The sequence below is a fragment of the Lontra canadensis genome, unplaced genomic scaffold, assembly GCF_010015895.1.
Source record: "Lontra canadensis isolate GAN:19392208 unplaced genomic scaffold, GSC_riverotter_1.0 scaffold228, whole genome shotgun sequence".
Lineage (NCBI taxonomy): Eukaryota > Metazoa > Chordata > Mammalia > Carnivora > Mustelidae > Lontra > Lontra canadensis.
The window spans coordinates 560,824-587,008 of record NW_022631222.1 but is presented as its reverse complement, the minus strand read 5'-3'; the positions used below and the strand labels follow the sequence as shown (position 1 = coordinate 587,008).

Sequence of the window (26,185 nt, the reverse complement as noted above, 5' to 3'; positions counted from 1 at the left end):
TCACAAGTAGGCAGAGAGGCAGGCAGAGAGAGAGGAGGAAGCAGGCTCTCCACGGAGCAGAGAGCCCGATGTGGGGCTCGATCCCAGAACCCTGGGATCATGACCTGAGCCGAAGGCAGAGGCTTTAACCCACTAAGCCATCCAGGCGCCCCGACTAAAATATTTTTTATGTAATATATGTTATATACTGTATTCCTACAACAAAATAAGCTAGAGAAAAGAAAATGTTATTAAGAAAATCATAAGGATGAGAGTACACATTTACAGTACTGTATTTATTGAAAAAAATCTGTGTATAAGTGGACCTATGCAGTTCAAAGGTATGTTGTCCAAGATTCATTTGTAATCTGTGTCTACTTTTAGATAAAACCATGCCATTTTACAGATAGTGAAGGTATCTCAGGACAGAATATTCCCAATTCCTCTGTCTCATTCCTTATAATATTGGTGTCATTTATTTCACTTATCCATAAGCTATAATTACCTAGCACGTTGGTGCTGTTTTGAGTTTGAACAGTTATCTATTAAATTAGTTAAGAATAAGAAGAAAGATTTTATTTACCTTCATTTATTCTTGCTTGCTTGGTTTCAGAGAAGTTGGATGTAATTCTTTACTTTTCTTCTCTATAGTGTTAAGGAACAAAAATCCAGTTGAGTGTACTAGAAGATAGAATTGGCTCTATTAAGCAACTCATGAATTGAGGCAGCATCCCATCTAACAAGTAGAGGGGAGCTCATAGGAGCTGTACAAAATAGGTTTTTAATAGAAGAAGGGTGGGGCAAGAAAGTTACTAGCAAAAGAAAAGAAAGGATTGTTTCAGGCAAAGTCACCTTGCCTTAGGGGAAATGCAGGGGTAAGGTCAATTACCTCATCTTCCTTTGGGGGCTTGTAAGGGACAGATTGCCTTGCTGGTGCCAGTCAGAAAATTCCAATCTGTTAAGACTTCATTTCTGGGGCAGGTTGAAAGTATAATTAAGTTAGGCATTAAAACCCCGTTTGGTAACTTGGCCCAAATGCTGCCATTTTAGATGTGTGGTTTCTTTTTAGCAGTAGGTAAGGTATTTCCTCCCCTGGCTTTTTTCATGATTTGTCTTTGGTTTCCTGTAGTTTGATATGTATAGGTGGAGGGTTTGGGGGGTATTTATCCTGGTTGATGTTCTCTGAGCCTCCTGGATATGTGGTTTGGTGTCTACCATGAACTTTGGAAAATTCTCACCTATTAATACTTCAAATGTTCCTTCTCTTTTCTTTGTTTCTTCCTCTCTTATTCCATTTATGCATATGTTTCAGTGTGCTGGTGAGTGGGTCAAAGGCAATCTTCATTTCTTTTAGAGTATTTTGATTTTGGGGATCTTCTTTTGATTCTTTGCGTTTTCATCTCTCTGCTTATAATTCCCTTTGTCTTTGTGGGTTGTTCACTCTTCTCTGTTAGAGCTACTAGCATATTTTTTAAAAAGATTTTATTTATTTGAGAGAGAAAGAGAGAGCGAACATGAGGAGGTTGGTTAGAGGGAGAAGCAGACTCCCTGCTGAGCAGGGAGCCTGATGTGGGACTCGATCCTGGGACTCCAGGATCATGACCTGAGCTGAAGGCAGTCACTTAACCAACTGAGCCACCCAGTTGCCCAGAGCTCCTAGCATATTACTCATAGTTATTTAATTTATTTTTTTAAAAGATTTTATTTATTTATTTGAAAGAGAGAGATCACAAGTAGGCATAAGAGGCAGGCAGAGAGAGAGGGGGAAGCAGGCTCCCTGCTGAGCAGAGAGGCTGGTGCGGGGCTCGATTCCAGGACCCTAAGATCATGACCTGAGCCAAAGGCAGAGGCCTAACCCACTGAGCCACCCAGGCGCCCCTGGTCATAGTTATTTTAAACGCTCAATCTGATCATTGTGAAATCTTTTCCATATTTGAGTTGAGTTCATGTTTGCTTTGTCTCTTCAGACATTAGCACACCCTATATATATATTTTTTAAGATTTATTTATTTGAGAGAGAGAAAGTGAGGGGAGAGTCAGAAGGAGAGGGAGAGACTTTAGCAGATTCCACACCAAGCATGGAGCCGGACATGGGGCTCGATCTCGAGACCCTGAGATCACAACCTGAGCCCAAACCGAGTCGGATGCTTAACCAACTGCTCCAGCTAGTGGCCCCACGTCTTGTAATTTTTTTGTTGACAGTGGCACTTGACACATGAGGTAATAAGAACTGAAGTAAATAGACCTTTAGTGTGAGGTTTTGTTATCTGGGTAGGACTTAGGCTATGTTTGATGTTTGCTGTAGTTGTAGATGTCAGAGGGTTCAGATTCTTCAAGTGTCCTTTTTTTGTCTCTCTACTATCTGTAGGTTTCCCCAGAAATTCCATCAGAAATTGAGTCTTCATCTTACGTCTCTCATTTGTAATCAGCTGCTGTTACACTGGAGCCCTGTGGATGTTGTGAGCTGTTGGGCATGGAAGGCATTCTGCAGTCCTGTGAGTCAGCGCTCAAGTTTTTGTGGGACTGAGGCCCTGGAGTGTGCCTTTGGTAAGTCCTTCTCAGCCTTTACTTTTTTGGTTTTGTTTTGTTTTTCCTCTCTATTGTGAGACAGGAGGGCTAGGGGAGGCCCCACTTGCCAGTCTTCCCCCAGGTGAGATAAAGTTTTGATAAAGTACTTTTCCTTGCAAGAGGGCCTTTGGTATGGGCGAGTTTTCAAGATGGTTAACTTTTCTCAAGGTGCATTTCATAATGATTAGTTTTAATCTCACCTCTGCCCAAAGCGAGAGGGAATTTTTCCTTGCAGTCTACACCATGAGAAGCTGGTGGGACTCCTGGAGTAAAATCTCGTGAAAGCATGTTCCTTCCCTTTTCCTCAAGACTGGGCCTGTGAGTTTTAAACTCCACTTTCCACAGTTGGCCTCCAGCAGTTGTCAGTTACTGTTTATGCACTCAGCCAGTCAAGGGCTCTGGAGGGTTCTGTTCCAGCAAAGCTGTGGTTCTCTGTATTCCTGGGTCTGAGTCTCTGGTTTTTGGGAGCAGTTTTCCCTGTAACCTCATTCTGATGGATCTAGAACAGCCTGTTGATTTTCATTTTGTTCAGTCTTTTCTCTTGTGTGGAGGACTAGTACTATTTATGTGTTGGAAGTGGTATTAGTTTCATCAGTTTTAGCTTTGTGGTTTTTTTGGCCCATTTTTAAGTATATAGTAGCCCCCTGTTACCTGCGGGGGATATGTTCCAAGACCCTCAGTGAATGCCTGAAACTGGATTGAACTGAACCCTATATGTACTATGTTTTTTCCTTTGCATACATGTATACCTATGTTAAAGCTTAACTTACAAACTAGGCACAATAAGAGACCAATAACATTAATAACAAAATAGAGCATTTATAACAATATATACTGTCATCAAAGTTATGTGAATATTGTCTCTTTTTCTCAAAATGTTTTACTCAACTGTACTTATGCTTCTTGTGATGATGTAAGAAGAAAAAATGCCTACATGAGGAGATGAAGTGAAGTGAATGAAATAGGCATTTTGATATAGTGTTAGTGTGCTGTTGACCTTCTTACCACAGGTCAAAAGGATCATCTGTTTTCAGACCTTGACTGACGACCTGGAAAGTGAAACTGTGAATAAGGGAGAAGTACTGTATTTACATTTAGGATTGTTAAGTCTTCTTGGTGAACGGACATTTGGAAATCATTATTTAATATTCTTCTCTATCTCTGGTAATTTTCCTTACTCCTAAGTGTACTTCTGATATTAATATAGTTACTCCAGATGAAAAAAATACATTTTGAAATCATTATTGAATGTTCCTCTTTATTTCTGGTCATTTTCCTTACTCTAAAATCTATTTCTTCTGCTATTAATATAGTCACTCCACATGGAAAAAAAATAGCATCCTTCTACTTATATTAGAAGTGGATTTTTTTTTTTAACATTTCAGTCATAATTTATTTCAGATGACAACAGGAATTCATGTATTTACTAAGAGATGAGAAGTGGATTTCTTGTAAAGAGGATATTTAGGTCTTCTTAAAAAAATTTCAGTCTGGGGCGCCTGGGTGGCTCAGTGGGTTAAGGCCTCTGCCTTCGGCTCAGATCATGGTCCTGGGGTCCTGGGATCAAGCCCCGCATCGGGGTCTCTGCTCCGTGGAGAGCCTGCTTCCTCCTCTCTCTCTGCCTGCCTCTCTGCCTACTTATGATCTCTCTCTGTCAAATAAATAAATAAAATGTTTAAAAAAATTTTTTTTTTCAGTCTGATAGATCCTCTCTTTTTATCAGTGTGTTTAGAGTACTTACATTTAATGTAACTATTGATATGTTTGGATTATTTCAATCATTTTGTTATTTATATTCTCTCTGTCCTCTGTGTGTGTTTGTGTCTCTGTTTACTGAGGTATAATTAACATATAACTGACACCTATGTTTTTATTTTTCTCCCTTTCCTGGATTGCTTGAATGTTCTTTAGTATTCCGTTTTAATCAGTCTGTTGAGGTTTTTGACTGTGTATCTCTGTATAGTTGTTTTAGTAGTTCTAGGGAATTACAGTATTCATATTCAACTTTTCTGTCTACTTAGAAATAAGATGCAGGGTGACTAGGTGGATCAGTCAGTTGAGCATCTGATTCTTGGTTTCAGCTCAGGTCATTATCTAGGGTCATGTAATTGAGCCCTGAGTCGGGCTCTGTGCATCGAGCATGTGAAATCTGCTTGAGATTCTTTTCCTCTCCCTCTCCCAGTCTCTCCCTTGTTCTCTGTGCCTTCCCCACCTCATGTATACACATATCTTTCTCTCTCCCTAAAATAAATAACATCTTTAAAAAAAAAAAAAAGAAAAGAAAGAAAATGCAGGGTGCCTGTGTGGCTCAGTCGGTTATGTCCAACTCTTGATTTTGGCTCAAGTCATGATATCAGAGTTGTGAGATTGAGCCCTGTATTAGGCTCTGCACTGAGTGTGGAGTCTGCTTAAGATTCTTTCCCTGCCACTCCCTCTGCTCCTTTCCTGCTCTTTCTCTAAAAAAAAAAAAAAAAAAAAAGGAAGGAAGGGTGGACAAGTAGATAATGCCACTTCAAGTAGAACATAGAAACCATACTGTCACATAGGTTCCTTTACTTATGTGTTACATCTTTATCACACTGAAGATTGTTCAGTGTTACGTGTCATACCTGTTTTAAAGAATTCAAGAGAAGAAAAAGTCTCTTATACTCACATAGCTATTTGACATTTCTGTTGCTCCTCTTTTATTTCTAAAATTTCCACTCTCCTCCTGGTATTATTTCCTTTCCATCAGAAGAATTTCCTTTAGCATTTCTTTTAGAACAGGTCTGTTGGTGATGAGCTTTCTTTGTTTTTCTTTACCTGACAATCTGTTTCTTTCACTTTCATATCCGAGAGATATTTTGCTGCGGTTATTCATAATCCTTCGATAGCTGCTCCCTTTTCCATCTGTTAGGGAGAACAGACAATGAGTATCTTGGTAATGGGCATTAAACTTCATGAGGGAGATCCCTGAAGACTAGGAAAGGAACTGTAGGCTCCTAGAGAAGAGATCTTCAGCACAGTTTGTTGAAGATTCTGGGGAAGTACAGGCTTTTGGAGGGAGAGGTTAATAGCTGATGGAACACTCGGGGATGCTAGGCCCCAGGCCTTGGCTCAGCAAAAATTCCTGTGCCCATTTTGGCACAGATATATGGAGGCCTGACTCTCAGAGTCATGAGCTTCCTACTGACTTAGGACAAGTTGATCCTTTATAAATTTTAGGTTTCTTTTGCTAGAGGCTTTCTGCCACATGGGATTCAAAAATAGATGAGAGTTAGACACTCCCCCCTCATAACCTTGCCTCTTGATTATAATAAAAGGGAGTCTTGGACTATACATTATACAGGTATCAATTAAACAACACTTAATAGCAATCAGGTAAAAACAAAACAAAACTATACCTGCAGTCTGTTCAGTGATGCCATGGAATCCAAAATTTCATCCTTTCTTGTGATCTGATCACTGCTTTGCACAGGGAAAGATGCTATATATCAGGTAAGATGCTACAACTTTCTTGAGGCTGGGTTATTTTATAACTGTCACCCAGCAGCCAGAAATTCTCTCTGTAATTACTAGACACAGGATGTTTAGGAGTTAAGCTAATACTGCCTCTTGGATTCTCATCCTCCCAAGGCGAAGAACAGTAGCTTTAAATGTATCTAATACAGATCTGGAAACTCCCCCTCCCTTTTTTTTTTTAAGTTTTATTTATTTATTTGACAGAGAAAGAGAGACACAGTGAGAGAGGGAACACAAGCAGGGTGAATAGACGAGGGAGAAGCAACCTTCCCACTGAGCAGGGAGCCCGATGTGAGGCTCAATCCCAGTACCTTGGGATCACGACCTGAGCCAAAGGCAGATGCTTAACGACTGAGCCACCCAGGCGCCCCGGCAATTTTTTCATTAAGTTTTTAAATTTTATTTCCAGGGCGCCTGGGTGGCTCAGTGGGTTAAGCCGCTGCCTTCAGCTCAGGTCATGATCTCAGGGTCCTGGGATCGAGTCCCACATCGGGCTCTCTGCTCAGCAGGGAGCCTGCTTCCCTCTCTCTCTCTCTCTCTCTCTCTGCCTGCCTCTCCATCTACTTGTGATCTCTCTCTGTCAAATAAATAAATAAAATCTTTAAAAAAAAATTTATTTCCAGTATAGTTAACACATAGTGTTATATTAGCTTTCAGGTGTACAATGCAGTGATTAAACAGTTGTATGGAGAAATGTCTGTTCATGTCTTCTGCACATTTTAAATTGGATTATTTGTTTTTTGGGGTGTTGATTTGTATTAGTTCTTTATGTATTTTGGATGCTAAGCCAATATTGGATATCTTCTCCCATTAGTAGTTTCCCTTTTAGTTTTGATGATTATTTCCTTTGCTGTGCAGAAACTTTTTTTTTTTTTTAAGATTTTATTTATTTATTTATTTGACAGAGATCGCAAGTAGGCAGAGAGGTAGGCAGAGATAGAGGGGAAAGCAGGCTCCCTGCCGAGCAGAGAGTTCGATGTGGGGCTCGATCCCAGGACCCCGGGATCATGACCTGAGCCGAAGGCAGAGGCTTTAACCCACTGAGCCACCCAGGCGCCCCGCTGTGCAGAAACTTTTTGTTTTGATGTGTCTTACTAGTTTATTTTGTTTTTTTTCCCCCTTGCCTCAAGAGAGCTAGCTAAAAATATGTTGCTACAGCTGATGTCAGAGAAATTACTGCTTGTGCTGTCATCTAGAATTTTTGTGTCAGAGCTTACATTTAGATCTTTAATCCATTTTGAGTTTAGTTTTATGTATGGTGAAAGAAAGTGGTCCAGTTTCATTCTTTTGCATGTAGATGTCCAGTTTTCCCAATGCCATTTGTTGAAGAGACTGTTTTTTGCCCATTGGCTATTTCTTCCTACTTTCTTAAAGATTAATTGACCATAAAATTGTGGTCATATAATTATTTCTGGGTTTTCTGTTCTGTTCTGTTGATCTATGTGTCTATTTTTGTGGCAGTACCAAACTGATTACCACAACTTTCTAATACAGAAGTCAGGCATTATGATACCTCCAGTTTTGTCCTTTGCAAGATTGCTTTGGTTATTCGGGGTCTTTTGGGATTCCATACAAATTTTAGGGTTGGTGTTTTCTTGTGAAAAATACTGTTGATATTTTGAAGGATGGCATTAAATGTATAGATTGCTTTGGGTGGTATAGACATTTTAACAATATTTGTTCTTCCAATCCATTAGCATAGAATGTCTTTCCATTTTGTGTGTGTGTGTGTGTGTTGTCTTCAGTTTGTTTCATCAGTATTTTATAGTTTTCAGATACAAGTCTTTCACTTCTTTGATTAGGTTTATTCCTAGATATTTAATTAGTTTTGGTGTTATAGTAAATGGGATTATTAATATCTGTTTCTGCTGCTTCATTATTAGTGTAGAAGAATGCTACAGATTTCTGAACACTTTGTATCCTGTGACTTTCCTGAATTCATTTATCAGTTCCAGCAGTTTTTTGGTGGAGTCTTTAAGGTTTTCTTAACTGACTGAGCCACCCAGATGCCCTGTCAGGTTTTCTATATACAGTATCATGTCATCTGCAAATACCGAAAGTTTTACTTCTCTACCAATTTGGATGCCTTTTATTTCTTTTTGATGTCTGATTGTTGTGGGTAGGACTTCCACTACTGTGTTGAGTAAAAGAGGTAAAAGTGGACATCCCTGTCTTATTCCTGACTTGAAGGGAAAGCTCTCTGTTTTCCACCATTGAGGGTGATGCTAGCTGTGGGTTTTTCACATTTTTCATATATGGCCTTTATTATATTGAAGTATGTTCCCTTTAGATCTAGTTTGTTGAGGGTTTTTTTTTTTTTTTTTAAAGATTTTATTCATTTATTTGATAGACAGAGATCAGAAGTAGGCAGAGAGGCAGGCAGAGAGAGAGAGAGAGGAAGGGAAGCAGGCTCGCTGCTGAGCAGAGAGCCCGATGCGGGGCTCGATCCCAGGACCCTGGGATCATGACCTGAGCCGAAGGCAGAGGCTTAACCCACTGAGCCACCCAGGCGCCCCTGTTGAGGGTTTTTATCATGAATGGATGTTGTACTTTGTCAAATGCTTTTTCTGCATCTATTGAAATGATCATATGGTTTTTATCCTTTCTTATTGATGTTATGTGTCCCATTAATTGATTTGCAAATACTGCACTACCCTTGCATTCCCTAATAAATCCCACATGACCATGGTGAATGATTTTTTTTTACTATTTTATATATATATATATATATATATATATATATATATATATATATATTTAACATATAATGTATTATTTGCCCCAGGGGTAGAGGTCTGTAAATCGTCAGGGTTACACACTGCACAGCACTCACCATAGCCCATACCCTCCCCAATGTCCATAATCCAACTACCCTCTCCCTACCCCCCTCACCCCAGCAACCTTCAGTTTGTTTTGAGAGATTAAGAGTCTCTTATGATTTGTCTCCCTCTTGATCCCATCTTATTTCATTTTTTCCTTCCTTACCCCCTGAAACCTCCCACTTTGCCTCTCAAATACCTCATATCAGGGAGATCATTTGATAATTGTCTTTCTCTGATTGACTTATTTCGCTCAGCATAATACCTTCTAGTTCCATCCACGTCGTTGCAAATGGCAAGATTTCATTTCTTTTGATGGCTGCATAGTATTCCACTATATATCTATATCTATATCTATATCTATATCTATATCTATATCTATCTATCTATCTCACATCTTCTTTATCCCATGGTGAATGATTTTTTTTTAAATGTATTGTTGGATTCAGTTTGCGATTATTTTGTTGAGGATTTTTGCATCTATAGTCATCAGAGAAACAGGCCTATAGTTCTCTTTTTTGGTCATGTCTTTCCCTGGTTTTGGTGTCTGGGTAATACTGGTCTCATAGAAGTTTTCCTTCTTCTATTTTTTGGGATAGTTTAATAAAAGTAGATACTAACTTTTCTTTAAATGTTTGGTAGAATTCCCTGTGAAGCCATCTGGTTCTGGACTTTTGTTTGTGGGAAGTTGTTTGGTTTTTGTTTTTTTGTTTTTTAAGATACTATTTTTAAGTAATCTCTATACCCAATGTGAGGGTCAGACCCACAACCCTAAGATCAGGAGTTGCATGATCTACTGACTGAACCAGTTAGCGCCCCTGTTGGGAGTTTTTTGCTGGTAATTGGTCTGTTCAAATTCTCTATTTCTTCATGCTTCAGTTTTCTTAGATTATATGTTTCTAGAAATATATTCATTTCTTCTGTATTTCCAATTTATTGGCCTATAGTTTTTCATAATATTCTCTTACAATTGTTTATATTTCTGTAGTGTTAGTTACTATATTCCTCCTTTCATTTGTGATTTTGCTTATTCAAGTTCTCTCTCTCTCTCTTTTTAATGAGTCTGACTAGAAATTTATTAATTTTGTTGATCTTTTCAAATAATCAGCTCCTGGTTTCATTGATGTTCTATTATTTTTTAAGTTTCTATATCACCTATTTCTGCTCTAATCTTTATTATTTCCTTTGTTCTGCTGGTTTTAGTTTTTGTTTGTAGTTATTTTTCTAGTTTCTTTAGGTGTAAGTTAGGTCATTTGAGCTTTTTCTTCCTTTGTGTGGTAAGCCTGTATAGCTGCATGCTTCCCACTTAGAATCACTTTTGCTGCATCCCAAAAGTTTTGGACCATTGTGCTTTCATTTTCATGTACTTTTTAATTTCTTCTTTGACTTCTTGGTTGACCCATTCATTGTTCAGTAGCATGTTGTTTGATCTCCATGTGTTTGTGGTCTTCCCAGATTTTTTCTTGTGGTTAATTTCTAGTGTCATAGAGTTGTGGTCAGAACAGATGCATGGTATGATTCTGATCTTCTTGAATTTGTTGAGACTTGTTTTTCAGCCTAATATGTGATCTCTTCTGGAGAATGTCCTATGTGCACTTGAAAAGAATGTGTATTCTGCTCTTTTAGGATAGAATGTTCTAAATATGTCTGTTAAGTCCATCTGGTCCAGTGTGTTATTTAAAGCCACTGTTTCCTTGCTAATTTTCTGTTTGGATGAACTGTGCATGATGCAGTTGGGGTGTTCAAGGCCCCTACTATTATTGCATTGCTGTTGATTAGTTCTATTATGTTATTAACTTTTTTATGTAGTTGAGTGCTCCCATGTTGGGTGAATATTTACAGTTGTTATATCTTCTTGGTGGATTGTCCCCTTTATTATTATATAGTGTTCTCCTTTGTCTCTTGTTACAGTCTTGTTTTTAAGTCTATTTTTTCCATTATAAGTATTACCACTCTGGTTTTCATTTGCCATCCATTTGTGTGATAAATGTTTTTCCATTTTCTCACATTCAGTCCAAAGTGTCTTTAGATCTAAAATGAATTTCTTGTAGGTAGCATATAGATGAGTCTTTTTTTTTATATACTCTGTTACCCTATTCTTTTGATTGGAACATTTCATCCAGTTACTTTCCAAAGTAATTATTGATTGTATTTATTGCCATTTTGTTACTTGTTTTATGGTTATTTAAATAGTTTTTCTTTTACCCTCTCTTCTCTTGCTCTCTTTTCATGGTTTTACTGCTTTTCTTTAGTGTTATAGCTGAATTCCTTTCTCTTTATTCTTTGCATATCTATCACTTGTTTTTGATTTGTGGTTACTATTAGGTTTATATCTAACATCTTCTACATATAGCAACTTATATTAATAGATACATAAGTTTGAACCCATTCTTTACTCCTCTCCCTATCTTCAAATCTACATTTTAGGTGTATGGTGTCACATTTTACATTCTCTTTGTGAATTCCTCAACTGATTTTTATTTTTTTTAAATTTTAAAAAAGTTATTTTATTTTATTTAAATTCATTAATTAACATATAGTATATTTTTAGGGCACCTGAGTGGCTCAGTGGGTTAAAGCCTCTGCCTTCGGCTCAGGTCATGATCCCAGGGTCCTGGAATCAAGCCCCACATCAGGCTTTCTGCTCAGCGGGGAGCCTGCTTCCTCCTCTCTCTGCCTGCCTCTCTGCCTACTTGTGATCTCTGTCTGTCAAATAAATAAAATAAAAAATCTTTAAAAAAAAATATAGTATATATTTTTTTTTTTTTTCCATTCTTTGTCACTTTTATTCAGTAGTAGTATTTTTTTCCTTATTTTCGGTGCCAGACACGGCAAGGAGTGATTACAGCCAACTGTTATTAAAACATTTGTTCGCAACATATACCCCCTTTACCACTGACCCCAAACTGACTCATTTTGTGTGCTTTCGTTCTTCCTTTTTTTAATATACCACCACCAAGACTGGGTGGAGGGGGCAAGGGTAAAAGAGATGAAGGGGAAGAGTCCAGGAGGCCAGAAGAGGAGGAATGCTACAAGCCACAGTAAGAATGAGCTGTATTTAATTTAAAAAAGGGGGAGGGGTGTACCCCACAAATGATACAGTAATGAGGATACACAATTAAATCCCATAAGCATGACTGAAGGCTTTCACTGTGTTTGACGTCATCACAATGGAAGGCATAAAAAGTGGAGTAAATCAATGTTGATACAGTCCAATCTAGTCCATTAGGCAAGATGGTGCAAGAAGTCATTTAAATTAAAAGTGCCCTACCCTTACCTACATGGCTAGCAGACATGGAGAACACCACAGTGATGAATCCACAGAGATTTCTCCATGTAGCTATAAAAAATGTGTTGTCGAATGGCACATTGTCAAACACTGGAAAGGGGCGCCACAATGGACCTCTCTCTGTTTTAGGTACGAATGCTAGATTCAACTATCTCAACTAAGCAGGAAGTGGGCTCTTCTGCTGGGAATGCCAACCCTAATTCACTTTGTCTTGAAATATATACAGATTGTTTGTAGTAGCTACAGCAATGATATTTTCCTTGGGGTACCAGGCTGTATGAAGGATTTTCTTGTTGAAGTCTAAGCTGTCAACACTTATTTCATCTTTCTTTCGCTTGCCACTTGCACAGACTTTTCGTGGTTTCAGAACTGTGCGAGGTTTGTTGTTTTCCCGTGATGCTTCTAGGGTTATGTCTCGCTTTGTGTTCCTGTCAAACATTCTGAAGAAATTATTGTAAGATCCAGTCATGACAACACTGTCAGATCCATTCCAACAACATTCAAATTTATCAAATATGCAGTCATTTTCATACAGTGAACAAAGTTTACTTCTGAGGTATTCATGAACCTGGTATGTTTCCACAGGCCTGTTTTCCATATTTAAGTCCCAAATTTTGACTGACAAATAGTCTCTAGTCATCATATATCGACCACTATGGCTGAATTTTACATCAGAAATAGAGGAGATGATTTCAGAAAAAAAAGACCTGTTACTGGGATCTTCAGGTTCTTCAAACAGTTTAGAATGCCTATCACAGAGGGCAGAGGCCCTCATATCACATAACCGAATAGTTCCTTTACTGCTGCTGTATACAAACGTGTTGCAGCTGTTTGGATGGAATTCTGCCGCCGTAATCACCTCTGTTAGCTCTTCCATATTGGCAGGCTTGATATCCACAATATTAAAACTCCTGTCTGTAATCTCCAGATGCCAAAGATTAATCCGTAAATCGTCTGCAGATAAATATGTTTCATAATCACTATTAATAGAAATTGAGTTGATGTGATATGTATGAGCATTGGCAAATATTCTTCGTGGACTGGCCTCAACCATTAGGTCCATGGGCCTAAAGACTGGCACTCGTAGTGTAGTGACTGTAGTAGGATCTCTATACCTTCCATCTTCCTCTTTCAAGTTATACCCTTCTGGTCTTTTGTCCCTTTCACTGATTTTCCATAATTTTATTGTTTTATCATTGGTAGACAATAAAAACTGAGCAGCATTTTTCTGGGGTAACCACCTAATTTTGTTGATCTTTTCTTCTATTTCTAAACTTTTCAAGTAGTCAAACTCTGGTTCATGGCTCTGAAAGGTGCTGTAAACATTATATTCTCCTCTGCTATGAGACTGGATTTTGTTCTCCTGCTCCTGTTGAAAGATGACAACTCTACCACCTTTATCTCCTGTTGCTAGTAATTCTCCAGAATGATTAAATTCTACCGTAGAAATTATATCTGCTTCTGCTACATCATCATCTACTGCTCCTTTCACCTGAGAAAAACACCACTGAATATCGTTCCCTCCTCCAGCTCCTGCCATGTTGCGCTGCAAATGGTGACCCTGCTGGGTTCCTCGGGGTCTCTGCTTCCTGAACTCACCCCCCTCACCTGGGGATGGGGGGGTAGAGAGGGCGGATCAAAATATAGTATATTTTTAAAACTTTTTTTTTTACTTTTTTAAAATATGATTTATTTTCCAGTACTTTGTAGATAGAAAGCAATTATTAAGTAATTGTTGAATGAATCGATGAAAGAAGGAATGCACGAACCAACTCCTGTGAACAGAAGCAATGTAACAATTCTACCCAGTTATGCCATGGGAAGATGCTAATGAGAAACAGCCTTCCACAGTGCTAAGGGTAGATACACACACCCCACCATCTTCAATGCTTTTCCTCTGGGATGAAAAGATGAAGCTATGTTCACTGAGCCCTCTCATCACAAATAATAATAATAATTATTATTATCACCACCATTATTGTGGCCTGTATCTTATTTCCCCACCTAATTTTTTTTTAATTTTTTAAATTTATTTTCAATGTAACAGTATTCATTGTTTTTGCACCACACCCAGTGCTCCATGCAATCTGTGCCCTCTCCAATACCCACCACCTGGTTCCTCCAACCTCCCACCAGCCGCCCCTTCAAAACCCTCAGATTGTTTTTCAGAGTCCATAGTCTTTCATGGTTTACGTCCCCTTCCAATTTCCCTCAACTTCCTTCTCCTCTCTAACTCCCCTTGTCCTCCATTCTATTTGTTATGCTCCACAAATAAGTGAAACCATATGATAATTGACTCTCTCTGCTTGACTTATTTCACTCAGCATAATCTCTTCATATTTTAAAACTTTTTAAATTTAAATTCAATTAATTAACATATAACATATTATTGGTCCTTGACTGATTTTTAAATTGTACTTATTTTAACTGCTTTTGTGTTTTTTACTTTTCATAGTCTTAATTATGGTCTTTCATTTGCACTCAGAGTTCTCTTTAATATTTTTTGTCGGGCTGGCTTAATGGTCATGAATTCCTTTAGTTTTTATTTATCTGAGAAACTCTTTCTCTCTCTTTCTATTCTGAATGATAGCCTTGCTGGATAGAATGTTCTTGGCTACAGGTATTTCCCTTTCAGTACTTCGAATATATCATGCCATCCTCTTCTGGCAGAATTTCTGCTAAAAAATCTACTGATAAGCTTATGGAGGCTTCCTCTTGTGTGTAGCTGTCTTTTCCCTTGCTGCTTTTAAGTTTTTTTCTTTATCACCACTTTTTGCTATTTTAATTACTATTGGTCTTAATGTGGACCTCCTGGGGTTGATTTTGTTAGGGGGTCTTTGTGCCTCTGGATCTGAATATCTGTTTCCTTCCTCAGATTAAGAAAGTTTTCAACTATTATTTCTTCAAATAAAATTTCTGCTTCCTTTCCTCTCTCTTCTTCTGGGATCCCTATAATGCAAACATCATTATGCACTGAGTTCTTCACATCTGTTCTCATTTTGTGTAATTTTTTTCCCCTCTCATTTGTTCAGCTGGATTGCTTTCCATTACTCTGTCTTCCAGGTCATTAATTTGTTCCTCTGCTTCTTCTAGCCTCATTATTTATTTCATCAAGTGTATTTTTTTAAATTTATTTATTTCAGAAAGAGACAGTGAGAGAGAGCAAGAGAGGGGAGAAGGTCAGAGGGAGAAGCAGACTCCCCATGGGGCAGGGAGCCTGATGCAGGACTCTGGGATCATGACCTGAGCTGAAGGTAGAGGCTTAACCCACTGAGCCACCCAGGTACCCCTAATTTCATTTTTTGTGTTCTTCATCTCTGATTGGTTCTTTTTCTTTCCTTTTTTTTTTTTTTTTTTTTTAAAGTAATCTCCACACCCATTTTGTGGCTCAAACCCACAACCCCGGGATCAAGAGTTACTCACTCTACCTACTGAGCCAGCCAGGTGCCCTATGATTGGTTCTTTTGTTATCTCTTTGTTGAGGGTCACACCAATGTCCTTCACTCTTTCGTCCAGTCCAGTATCTTTATGACCATTACTTTAAATTCTCTATCAGGTATATTACTTATCTTCTTTTTTTTTTTTTTTTAATTTTTAAATTTTTTTTATAAACATATAATGTATTTTTATCCCCAGGGGTACAGGTCTGTGAATCGACAGGTTTACACACTTCACAGCACTCACCATAGCACATACCCTCCCCGATGTCCATAACCCCCCCCCCCCCACCGACCCCCCTCCCCCCAGCAACCCTCAGTTTGTTTTGTGAGATTAGGAGTCACTTATAGTTTGTCTCCCTCCCAATCTCATCTTGTTTCATTTATTCTTTTCCTACCCCCCACAACCCCCATGTTGCATCTCCACTTCCTCATATCAGGGAGACCATATGATAGTTGTCTTTCTCTGATTGACTTATTTCGTTAAGCATAATACTCTCTAGTTCCATCGATGTTGTTGCAAATGGCAAGATTTCATTTCTTTTGATGGCTGCATAGTATTCCATTGTATATATATACCACATCTTCATTATCCATTCATCTGTTGATGGACATCTAGGTTCTTTCCATAGTTTGGCTATTGTGGACATTGCTGCTATAAACATTCAGGTGCACGTGCCCCTTTGGATCACTACATTTGTATCTTTTTTTTTTTTTTAAGATTTTATTTATTTATTTGACAGAGAGATCACAGTAGACAGAGGCAGGCAGAGAGAGAGAGAGAGGGAAGCAGGCTCCCCGCTGAGCAGAGAGCCCGATGCGGGACTTGATCCCAGGACCCCGAGATCACGACCCGAGCCGAAGGCAGTGGCCTAACCCACTGAGCCACCCAGGCGCCCTACATTTGTATCTTTAGGGTAAATACCCAGTAGTGCAATCGCTAGGTCATAGGGTAGCTCTATTTTCAACTTTTTGAGGAACCTCCATGCTCTTTTCCAGAGTGGCTGCACCAGCTTGCATTCCCACCAACAGTGTAGGAGGGTTCCCCTTTCTCCGCGTCCTCGCCAGGATCTGTCATTTCCTGACTTGTTAATTTTAGCCATTCTGACTGGTGTGAAGTGGTATCTCATTGTGGTTTTGATTTGTATTTCTCTGATGCCGAGTGATGTGGAGCACTTTTTCATGTGTCTGTTGGCCATCTGGATGTCTTCTTTGCGGAAATGTCTGTTCATGTCCTCTGCCCATTTCTTGATTGGATTATTTGTTCTTTGGGTGTTGAGTTTGATAAGTTCTTTATAGATTTTGGATAATAGCCCTTTATCTGATATGTCGCTTGCAAATATCTTCTCCCATTCTGTCAATTGTCTTTTGGTTTTGTTAACTGTTTCCTTTGCTGTGCAAAAGCTTTTGATCTTTGATGAAATCCCAATAGTTCATTTTTGCCCTTGCTTCTGTTGCCTTTGGCGATGTTCTCAGGAAGAAGTTGCTGTGGCTGAGGTCGAAGAGGTCACACAGCCTGTGTTCTCTTCAAGGATTTTGATGGATTCCTTTCTCACATTGAGGTCCTTCATCCATTTTGAGTCTATTTTCGTGTGTGGTGTAAGGAAATGGTCCAATTTCATTTTTCTGCATGTGACTGTCCAATTTTCCCAACACCATTTGTTAAAGAGGCTATCTTTTTTCCATTGGACATTCTTTCCTGCTTTGTCGAAGATTAGTTGACCAAAGAGTTGAGGGTCTATTTCTGGGCTCTCTATTCTGTTCCATTGATCTATGTGTCTGTTTTTGTGCCAGTACCATATTGTCTTGATGATGACAGCTTTGTAATAGAGCTTAAAGTCCGAAGTTGTGATGCCACCAACTTTGGCTTTCTTTTTCTATATTCCTTTGGATATTCGAGGTCTTTTCTAGTTCCGTATAAATTTTAGGATTATTTGTTCCATTTCTTTGAAAAAAAAAATGGATGGGATTTTGTAGGGATTGCATTAAATGTGTAGATTGCTTTAGGTAGCATAGACATTTTCACAATATTTATTCTTCCTATGTTCTTTTTTTTTCAATTATTGGTATTAATATATAGTATATTATTTGCCCCAGGGGTACGGGTCTGTGAATCATCAGGCTTACACATTTCACAGCACTCACCATAGTCCATACCCTCCCCAATGTCCATAACCCAACTCCCCTATCCATACCCCCTCACCCCCCAGCAACCCTCAGTTTTGTTTTTGTATGTGTGTGTGAGATTAAGAGTCTCGTATGGTTTGTCTCCCTGTTGATACCATCTCATTTCATTTTTTCCTTTCCTACCCCCACAACCCTCCGCCCTGCCTCTCAGATTCCTCATATTAGAGAGATCATATGACATATGATAATTGTCTTTCTCTGATCGACTTATTTCGCTAAGCATAATACCCTCTAGTTCCATTCATGTCAAGCACGTCATTGCAAATGGCAAGATTTCATTTATTTTGATGGCTGCATAGTATTTCATTGTATATATATACAATGTCTTCTTTATCCATTCATCTGTTGATGGACATCTAGTTCCTTCCATAGTTTGGCTATTGCGGACATTGCTGCTATAAACATTCAAGTGCATGTACCCCTTCGGATCACTACATTTGTATCTTTAGGGTAAATACCTAGTAGTGTGATTGCTGGGTCACGAGGTAGCTCTATTTTCAACTTTTTGAGGAACCTCCATGCTCTTTTCCAGAGTGGCTGCACCAGCTTGCATTCCCACCAACAGTGTAGGAGGGTTCCCCTTTCTCCACATTCTTGCCAACATGTGTCATTTCCTGACTTGTTATTTTAGCCATTCTGACTGGTGTGAGGTGGTATCTAATTGTACTTATCTTCTTTTCACATAGGTTTCTTGCTGTGGTTTTGTCTGGTTCTTTTCATTTGTGACAGATTCCATTGTCTCCTCATTTTTTCTAACTCTCTGTCTGTTTCTCTGTGTTAGGAAGTCAGCTATATCATCTCTTGAAGATGATAGCCTTATGAAGAAAAGGTTGTCCTGTTCCTCAGGACCTGGTGCTTCAGGGAGTGTCTCCTATGTGTGTTCCATATGCCCTGCTGTTAACTCCTGACTGATTTTGCCTTCAGTCTAGCCTCTACATCATCCCTCTTTGCCTGTTGTAGGCTGTGTTTGGTCTCTAGCCAGGTGGGGGGCATTCTAACAAGGTGTGCACTTGCAAAATGAGACCTGCTGCCACTGCTTGCAAAATGAGACCTGCTGCCACTGTTGGAACTGAGGTCCTACAATAGGCAGGGTTTGGGAGATGAAGTATTGGTGGTATTTATGCAGGTCTTGTAGGGGAGGGGGCCTGCAGTGCCAGGCCTGAGGCAAGTATGATTGGGAAAGGTGGATCTACTGAAGAATGGGGGGTTGGGGCTTGGTGTGGGTGCTATGCTGGTTTCTGCAGATGGGTAGGCGTTTATGCTGAGGGACAGGGAAGGGTAATGATGCCTGCTGCTCCTTTTTTCCTAGAAGAGTCTTCCTATGATCCCTGCTTCTCAGGGCCACACTCTTGAAATGAATAAATAACTCTATCTCCTGACCGGAGGCATTTTTTCAAATTGCTCTTCCAGGCTGTATCTCTGCTGGTTATTTGTTGTGCTCTCTCTTTAAGGGCACGGACTCAGCTTCCTAATGCCCTCTGGGCTCTCCTGAAGCCAAGCCTATTGATTTTTTATAATAGCAGGCTTTAATTCCAGGCAGATTGCATGAACTCATGAAATTTACCCCCTGTGGGTTTCAAAGCCAAATGTTAGGGGGATCTTGTGTTCCTTGTGCAGGCTCCCTGGTATGATAGTCTGGTTTTTGGGTTTTTTTGCCCTTCTTTGTGGCCCCGGCTCCCTCCCCACTGTCGATAGCCACAATCCATTTAGCTCCCCAACCACATTTTTGCCCTTCCTGCCTTCTTCAGTATGGTCTCTTCTCTGCCTGTAGTTGTGGAATTTGTTCTGCCAGTCTTTGGGTTATTTTTTGAGTTACTTACACTGATGTGAGTGTTATCTAGTTGTATGTATGGGGATGAGGTGAGTTTAGGGTCCTCCTATGCCACCATCTTCCCAGTCTCCCCAAATATCTGGAAACCTTTAATTTTGCCAGTGAGAGTCCCAGTATAACTATTAGCCTATCAGCATTTTGCTAATTTTGGGGCCCAAAACCAAGTGTAACTTAAAAAAAGAAAAAAAGGCATTTTTCACATAATTAAGTTTGTAGAATAGATTCCATAAGTTTTACACAATTGTGCAATCAAAATATATTTATGATTTAAGTAATAGTAAAGCTATAAGACCACTAAAAATCAAATTAATTTTAATTTTCTATAATAAATAGTGTCTTCTGCCCGAACAAAATCTCCATAGAGCACATGACCAAACCCTGACTGCTGTGGTGTGGTGCTGTGGGTTTGACATGTCTCTACCAGCGTGTGCTGCCACTGTCTCTGGCTGCCTCCACCCCACCCCCTTCAGCCCTGCCCCTCCACAGGCCTTGTCCACCAGGCATCACATGATTGCTTATGTCTTCTACCTTGCACAGTGGGCCATGATGTTATTTGTTCAAGGTGTGTAATTTATGAATTAAGTTTGCCTCTGGTGTTTGCTTATTAGCCAGGAAACTAGAGTAGAATTGCTTGGCTCTAATTCATAACTCAAATGCTAACACTAGCACTGAATTTTTGAGGCAGAACTCATTGGAAGGGTGATTACAGATTGAAAAAGTAATTCACGTTCACAGAGAAAACAATGACTCCTGAGAACGTGTAAGACCAGAGTTTAACACCATATTACCCAAGAAGCCCTGTTCATAGCTTCATCTCCCACCTTAGTGTGAACAGTGTCGAGAGCAAGGATTCTGCAGAGTACTGCCATAATTCGTGAATGTCCAGGATGTTGAGCCATTGTTAAATTATTTTGAATAAACTTCATAAAGTTAGTGTACTGGAATTGCCTGTACTTTAGCTGCAGGACAAAAATACTATATGCTCATACCTTAAACCAGTCATGGGTAGCTGAACCTGAATGAGTATAGTCTGAGAAGTTCTCCTGTCATCTCCATCCTCCCTGGCTCTTCCTCCTGACTCAGTGACCCCCATCTTCTTGGAATTTATGCTTTACCCCTCTCATGACTGAGCAAAAAAGCCCATCCTCAGCCCTATGCTTCTATGAACACTGGGGCATTGAGTGCTAGCTTTTTTTGAAATCATTAGATATTTCTCTTGGGTAATATGGTGTTAAATAGAATTTTTTCCTTTCTCATTAAGGAAATTTCAGGTTTATAAGTATGCAGGGGGATACTTGGGGGCTTGGGGATCCCCTGAAATCATCTGGGGCCCTATTTGGTCAGTTCTGAAGCATGTGTGTGCAAACCAGTGGTGGGCACCTTCATACATGCAGGAAAGTCACCTTCTCAGAGAACTCTTCACAACTCACCCTACTCAAAATTCCAAGCCTCTCCCCAACCTGCTCCTGTTTTAGTTCTCTTCATACCACTTAATACCATTTAAAATATAATTTATATGTTTATTGTATTTGTCTGCCCCCACTAGAATGTAAGCTACACAAAGTGAAAGATTTTGTCTATTTTTCTGCAGTATCCCAAGGTCATATTTTTGGTGCCAGGCACGTGGTAGTCCTCAATAAATATTTGTTGAATGAAGCTGTTTACTTTGTAACTTTTAAAAAATAAACTGGCCCTGACTTCCTGTGGAATCGACATATGTATACCAGGCACCTCCTCACTTTTAATGCACTCCTTGCAGTTTTAGTTTAATCCTGATCTTCCTTCTGCTCCCACGCTGAGCTGAGCACACTGTATTATCTGGGTTCGTTTGATAGGGAGTGAACATGCTCTGGGACCCTGGATCTTTGGGGAGCACAGAGCCCTTGACATGGCTTTGTTCACACGAATGAGGCCCCTGGGTGTACAGTTGCCTCCTGGACCCTCTGATCACATGATAATCACTTATATTGAACCAGGCTCTGCAAGTCTCTTGAGAAGATAGAACCTTGCAGGGAATTGCTGAAAAGTAACAGTGTTAGAAAACACGTAAAACCCGGAGAATTTGATAAGGCTTTGGCAGCAGAACAGCCTCCTGAGAAAAGCAGAAGATGCAAACTTCTATGTCTTGCTTCTATTGCTTGATATTAGGAAATGAACAAAGGACTTTCTGGGTGTGTGCTGCTATGTGTATGAAATGGGGACATAGGCTGTGTCTACTTCTTACTAAGTTTTTTTTCACAGTACTAAAAAAAAAAAAATTGTAGTTGGATATTCTGCACCTCTGGCTGACCACTATGGTTGGCTCTACAGACATTTCTGAAGATAACCCGAACTTTTCATCAGTAACCCCATTATTGGAGCACCTGGCTGGCTTATCAGTAGAGCATACAACTCTTGATCTCAGGGTTGTGAATTCAAGCCCCATGTTGGGTGTAGAAATCACTTAAAAAAAAACAACAACAATAAAATCTTTTAAAAAAATAACCACCTTGGTTCTGGGGTAGAAAATTTCAAAATCTAAGAGGAAAGAATAAGGTCATTGTGCTTTAGGAAGAATGGAATAGTTTTAAATGAATCTCCATGCTTGGGAAATATGTTTAGAAGGGAAAAGGTACAGCTTCTTCAAGAAGACTTGACTACTAAAAATCTTTGTAAGTTTTATGGAGATTTAAAAAAACTATTATTAAATAAATGCTTAACAGTTGCTTGTTAAATACTGGCATATTTATTTTTAGACAAGGTGATGGATGGTGGTGTTTAGATCATTTGTCTTTATTGATTCTTTTTTAGATCTAGTTCTATCATCTGCCAGGAAAATGGCGTTAAGATTTCCAACCATGATTGGGGACTTGTTTATTTCTCTCTCTCATTCAGTGTATTTGAGGTGTCATCTGTGTATTTTGAGGGCCCGTTGTTAGGCAGTTAAATATTTGTGATGAGTTTTCCTGCCGATTCACCACTATGAAAAGTGTATTGTACCTTTGGAAATCTATTACTATGGTCTTTTCAGCACTCATATGCTTATAGTATAAATGGTAGGGGTTCTAGCCACTTTTATTTTTTATTTTTTAAAAGATTTTATTTATTTATTTGACAGAGAGAGATCACAAGTAGGCACAGAGGCAGGCAGAGAGAGAGAAGGGGAAGCAAGCTCCCCGCTGAGCGGAGAGCCCGATGCGGGACTCGATCCTAGGACCCTGGGATCATGACCTGAGCTGAAGGCAGAGGCTTCAACCCACCGAGCCACCCAGGTGCCCCATAGCCACTTTTAAAAAATAATAGCCTTATGGAGCTACAATTCACATATATAATTCACCCATTTAACAGGTATAATTTAGTGGTTTTTAATATATTCTCAGAGTTGAGCAGTTTAGAACAGTGTCATCACCTCAAAAGAAACCCACATTAGCAGTCACTCCCCATTCTTTCCAACACCACCCCCCCCCATGTCAGCCCAAGACAACCACTAAATTTACTTTTTGTCTCTATAGATTTGCCCATTCTGGACATTTCATATAAATGGAAACATGCTATATGTGGTCCTTTGTGAATGGCTTCTTTCCCTCGGTGTCATGTTTTCAAGATTTATAAATGTTGGAGCATGTTTTCATGATTTCATCTAACTATTTTTTCTGGTCTTACTTAGTATTTAATATACTTTGTTTTTTAAAGCAGTTTTAGATTCACAGCGAAGTTGAACAGCAAGTCCAGAGTTCTCCTATTCTTCTCTGTCCCTAGAGCCTACCCTACTATCAACATCCCAACCATACACTTCTTACAGTTGATGAACTTACACCGATGCATCATCATCACCCAGACTCCACAGTTTACATTAGGGCTCATTCTCATGTTTTACATCCTGTAGGTTTTGAAAATGTGTAGTGACATGTTTCCATAATTACGGCATCATACAGAATAGTTTCAGTCCCTTAGATCCTCTTTCTCTGTTCATTCCACCCCTGGTAACCACTGATCTTCTTACTGTTTCCACAGTTTTATCTTTTCTAGAACCTCATACAGTTGGAATTATATTGTATGTAGCCTTTTCATGTTGTTTTCTTTCACTGTAGCAATATGCCTTTAGGATTGCTGTCTACCTTTGGTTTGGTAGCTCATCACTTTTTAGCACTGGTTACTACCAAGTTTTGGCAATTGCGAATAAGGCTGCTTATAAGCATTTGTGGGCCGGTTTTTGTGTGGACTTGAGTTTTTCACTCATTTGGGTAAATACGCAGGAGTGCAATTGCTGGGTCATATGGTAAGAGTATGTGCGGTTCCTAGTTTTGTAAGAAACTTCCAAACTGTCTTCCAAAGAGGCTGTGCCATGCTGTAGTCCCACTATCTGTGAAGGAGTGTTCCTGTTGCTCTACTTCCTGCCTTGCATTTTATATTGTCAGCATTTGGGATTTGGGCCATTCTAATAGGCATGTAGTAGAATCTCATTTTAATTTGCAATTCTGTGATGATGTATGGTGTTGAATATCTTTTCATATGCTTCTTTTGCCATTTGTGTATCTTTGGTAATGGGTGTGTTCATATCTTTTGCCCATTTTATAATGGGGTCATTCATTTTCTTATTGTTGAGTTTTAAGATGTTTTTGTACATTTTGAATACCAGTCTTTTATCAGATAATGTCTTTTGCAAAATATTGTCTCCCAGTTTTTATCTTCTCATTCTCTTTGCAGTATCTTCACAGGATAGATGTTTCAATTTTAACGAAGTCTGGCTTATCAGTCATTTCTTCCATGGATTTTGTCTTTGGTGTTGTATAAAAGTCAGTATGAAACCCAAAGTCCTCTAGATTCTTTCCTGTGCTATATTCTAGGAGTTTTATGGGCTTGCATATTACGTTTAGGTCTGTGATCCACTTTGAGTTAATTTTTATGAAAGACTTAAAGTCTTTGTCTGGAAAAAGGATGTCCTTGCATGTCCAGTTGTTTCAGCACCATTTGTTGAAAAATTTTTCTTTCTCCCCTGAATTATTTTTAATCCTTTGTCAAAGATGAGTTGACTATATTTGTGTGGTTCCATTCCTGAGCTATTTTTTGATCACTAGGCCTAATTTTCTCTTCTTCAGTCAATGCCATACACTCTTGATTACTGTAGCCTTGTAGAAATTTTTGAAGTGGAGTAATGTATTCCTTTGACTTTGCTCTCCTGCAGTATTTTCTTGGCTATTCTTTGTCATTTGCTCTTTCATATAAACTTTATATTAATCAGTTTGTTGATACCCACAAAATGACTTGCTGGGATTTTGACTGGAATTATACTGAATCTATAGATCTAGTTGGCAAGAACTGCCATTTAACAATATTTAGTCTTCTTATCCATGAATATGTAATATCCCTTTATTTATTTAGTCAGTCCTTGATTTCTTTCAGAACCATTTACTTTTTTTTAGAAATTTTTTTTAAAGATTTTATTTATTTATTTGACAGAGATCACAAGTAGGCAGAGAGGCAGGCAGAGAGAGAGGAGGAAGCAGGCCTCCTGCTGAGCAGAGAGCCCGATGTGGGGCTCGAACCCAGGACCCTGGAATCATGACCTGAGCCGAAGGCCGAGGCTTTAACCCACTGAGCTACCCAGGTGCCCCCCGCCTTTTTTAAGAATTTATTTATTAAGGGACGCCTGGGTGGCTCAGTTGGTTAAGCGGCTGCCTTCGGCTCAGGTCATGATCCCAGCGTCCTGGGATCGAGTCCCACATCGGGCTCCTTGCTCGGCGGGGAGCCTGCTTCTCCCTCTGCCTCTGCCTGCCTCTCTGTCTGCCTGTGCTTGCTCACTCTCTCTCCCTCTGTCTCTGACAAATAAATAAATAAAATCTTCAAAAAAAAAAGAATTTATTTATTAACTTATTTTTAATCTTTTTAAAGTTATTATTAGCATATAATGTATTATTTGTTTCAGGGGTACAGGTCTGTGATTCATCTGTCTTACTCTATTGTGTAAGGGCTCACTATAAGACATACCCTCCCAGTGTCCGTCACTCAGCCACCCCATCCCTCCCACTCCCTCCACTCCAGCAACCCTCAGTTTGTTTCCTGAAATTAAGAGTCTCTTATGGTTTGTCTCCCTCTCTTGTTTCTTCTTGTTTCATTTTACTTTTAATCTATTGATGTCTTTATGTTATAGTGCCTCTCTTGTGGACAGCTCATTAGTTAGGTTTTGTTTTTATAAAATTCATCCTGATAATTTCTGCCATTTAATGGGACTGTTGATTCTATTAACATTTAATTTATTTATCCATATCATGGATTTAGGTCACCATTACACTCTTTGTCCGTTTGTCCTCTGTTTCTGCTTTCTTCCCTTCTTTTGGATAATTTGAATACCTCTTAGAATGTTGTATTAATTTATCTCTTGGCTTTTTTGTTATATTTTGCATTAGTTTTAAGAGTTTGCTCTGGGGGATAGCAATATATATTCTTAATTTTTCACAGTCTGTTTAGAGATAATATTATACCACTTCACATTAGTACAGAAATCCTGCAAATATGCACATTTATCCCACCCATGCTTTATGATATAGATGACATACATATGATATCTACATATGTTTTTAAACTCTACAAGATA

At 39.1% G+C, this 26,185-nt stretch overlaps 2 protein-coding genes across 3 annotated transcripts in view; one reads left to right on the top strand and one right to left on the bottom strand.

Moving 5' to 3' along the window:
- NINL (ninein like) overlaps nucleotides 1-26,185 on the top strand; it is a 156,933-nt gene that overhangs the window by 22,290 nt on the left and 108,458 nt on the right. The window contains exon 2 of one of the 2 annotated variants that reach the window (XM_032849436.1): nucleotides 2,348-2,526. The gene's annotated coding sequence lies outside the window, so the exon portion shown is untranslated. Of the gene's footprint in view, nucleotides 1-2,347; nucleotides 2,527-26,185 lie in introns of those variants that run through there. The other variant, XM_032849435.1, reaches the window with a different exon arrangement.
- Nucleotides 11,623-13,787, bottom strand: LOC116862236 (serine/threonine-protein phosphatase 2A 55 kDa regulatory subunit B alpha isoform-like). The gene has a single exon (XM_032849437.1). The coding sequence runs from the start codon at nucleotides 13,694-13,696 to the stop codon at nucleotides 12,353-12,355; it is 1,344 nt and encodes a 447-aa protein (XP_032705328.1). The 5' UTR covers nucleotides 13,697-13,787; the 3' UTR covers nucleotides 11,623-12,352.